This window comes from Protobothrops mucrosquamatus, unplaced genomic scaffold (assembly GCF_001527695.2).
Source record: "Protobothrops mucrosquamatus isolate PMUCROS unplaced genomic scaffold, P.Mucros_1.0 scaffold381, whole genome shotgun sequence".
In the NCBI taxonomy this organism is placed as follows: Eukaryota; Metazoa; Chordata; class Lepidosauria; order Squamata; family Viperidae; genus Protobothrops; species Protobothrops mucrosquamatus.
Window position 1 is genome coordinate 166426 of NW_015386713.1, and position 2415 is coordinate 168840.

The following is a 2415-nucleotide window of genomic DNA, read 5'->3' on the forward strand; positions in this document are numbered from 1 at the left end:
ATGGCCCCTCACTGGTCACATCAGACACCCCCTCCTACTGGAGCCACCATCTCCGGCCAGCGAGACAGACTGAAGCCCAGCCAGGGGGATCCGGCCCCAAAGCAGCCGAGGAAGGGAGGGAGGGAGGTACGAGCCCCCTTTTAGACTAACTGCCCAATTTGCAAGGGGAGGAGACAGGCAATATTTGCAGGCCCAGACTGTCCCCTGCTGTGGGTCTCTATCTGCAAAGAGACAGAAAGAGAGAGAGAGAGAAAGAGAGAAAGAGAAAGAGAAAGAGAGAGAGAAAGAGAAAGAGGGAGAGAGAGAGAGAGAAGAAAGAGAAAGAGAGGGAGAAAGAGAAAGAGAGAAAGACAGAGAGAGAGAGAGAGAAAGAGAAAAAGAAAGAGAAAGGGAGGGGGAGAGAGAGAGAGAGAGAGAGAGAAAGAAAGAGAGAAAGAAAGAGAGAAAGAAAGAAAGAAAGAAAGAAAGAAAGAAAGAAAGAAAGAAAGAAAGAAAGAAAGAAAGAAAGAGAGAATCCCTGCCATGCCATTTTCTCAACCTGGCCTCCCTCGAAAGGCTGGTACAGATCATCCTTGAATTACAATCATAACGGTCAAAAAAGACATGACAGTCATAAAGCAGGTTGGTCATGTGACCGATTCAATTGTATGACCCGTTTTGCAGTGCCCCAAAGTACGGTCATATAACGTGGTGGGGAGGACCCAACTTTGAATCTGGGTCATAAATAACCCCCAAGTAGGTCCATCGGAACTTTGAGGAGCCGCCAAGCAATCGGTCGTAAGTCGAGGACTCTCTGAATGGAGTGCAAAGATGCAGAAGCAGCCAGGATGGCATTTTTCAGGCTGGATGAGGATTCTTCCTGTTTCTACACCCCTCCCCCGTCACCCCCTCAGCTTAATCCAGCTCTCCCAAAGAGGGTGCCCTCTAGATATGGAGACAGGGCCCATGATCCCCAGCTGAAGAGCCCCACTGCGTAAGGCAGCCTTGGATCATCCCCGGTGGAGGGTTTTTTGGACCGGCCAGTGTGGACAAAGAAAGACATGGAGCCCAGATGCCCCATCTTGGCCACCTACCTTGCCTTGGGCCTTGGGGGGGTCCCAGCCGTGGCCGTCCAGAGAAGGAGGGACCTGGTAGATGTCCTGCCCCAGGCCGGAGGGGGCCGGAGGGACCTGGTAAATGTCCTGGGATGGGCAGCCCGGCCCGACTGGCACCTGATAAACGTCCTGGGCTTGAGAAGGATTTGGCTTGGGGTAGGCGGGAATCTGTTTGCTGGCAGGAGACTGGAAGGGCCCCGGGGCCCCTGGGGTCTTGTTGGGCACCAAGTAGACATTGTCCTCTTGGGGAAGGTAGGAGGGGTGCATGGGGGTGTATTGAGAGGCAGGGGAGAGCGGGGTGTAGCCCCCTTGCTGGGAGAAGGCGAGGGGGGTCTGTCCGGCGGGCTGTGGCAGCGAAGGCTGGGGGGAGCCCTGGACGGGCCCCGGGAACTGCTTCTTGTCGTACATCCCCACCAGGATCTTGAGGCGGTTGCCTGGCACGATGCCCTGCCGCCCGTGCAGGGAGCAGAGCCACCAGCCATCCAGGCCTTGCGTGTTGCGCTCCAGCACCGTCATGATGTCCCCCTTGCGGAAGGAGAGCTCGTCCGGGGACTCGGCCACGTTGTCGTACAGCGCCTTGGCCAGCACGTTCTGCAAGAGAGGCAGAGCAAAGGGTGTCGCGTCAGGCCAGCATTCATTCAACTAGCCCAGTTTGTGGAACGTGCCCAACACACAGGGGCCTGTACCACCATTTGCAGACCACAAGGGTTAAGGCGGGTGGGCCCATCACTCTAAGCCACAAACCAACCAACCAATCCCATGAGCAAGAAACACACTAACTATGGTTTCTGGAGCAAGCCACTGCAGCCTAGTACAACAACATGCTAAACCAGAAAGCTTAACTAATTAGAACCAGTTGTGTTTTGCACATTGAAGTAAGTCCAAATCAATCAAGTAAACATCCTAGAGCACCCTAGAGCAGGGGTCTCCAACTTCAAGACTTGTGGACTTCCAGAATTCCCCAGCCAGCGCATGTAAGTCCCATTTTCAGGGTCGGTCATAACTTCAAACGGTCACTAAGCAACCAATCATAAGTCGAGGACTATCCGAATCCCGGGTCACACCGGCAGCCCTCCGGAAAGCCTGTGAGATGGCTAGGAAGGCAAGAAAGTAGGAGAAAGCTGCTAGCACAGTCCCAATTGCCCCTCTTCCACATAAAATAGCCTTTTCCCCGTTTTTTTCCAAACCTTACGAAATTTATGCAGTCCTGAGGACAATTCACTGCATGGGAATAATCAGGACTGCATTTTTCACTGCTTTCAGTTTCAAGTATAAATCCAGATTCCGCCCAAGAAAAGCTCAGGGTCATCGCTGCTTCCTT

At 53.5% G+C, this 2415-nt stretch overlaps 1 protein-coding gene across 2 annotated transcripts in view; it reads right to left on the reverse strand.

Annotated features, from left to right (window-relative positions):
- The window catches only part of BCAR1 (BCAR1 scaffold protein, Cas family member), a 13516-nt gene extending 11891 nt beyond the window's left edge, over positions 1 to 1625 (reverse strand). For both annotated transcript variants that reach the window (XM_015815882.1, XM_015815883.1), the window contains exon 1: positions 1074 to 1625. In XM_015815882.1, coding sequence (XP_015671368.1) covers positions 1074 to 1610 — 537 coding nt within the window. In that variant the 5' untranslated portion in view covers positions 1611 to 1625. The remainder of the gene's footprint in view (positions 1 to 1073) is intronic.
- Positions 1626 to 2415: the final 790 nt, after the last annotated feature.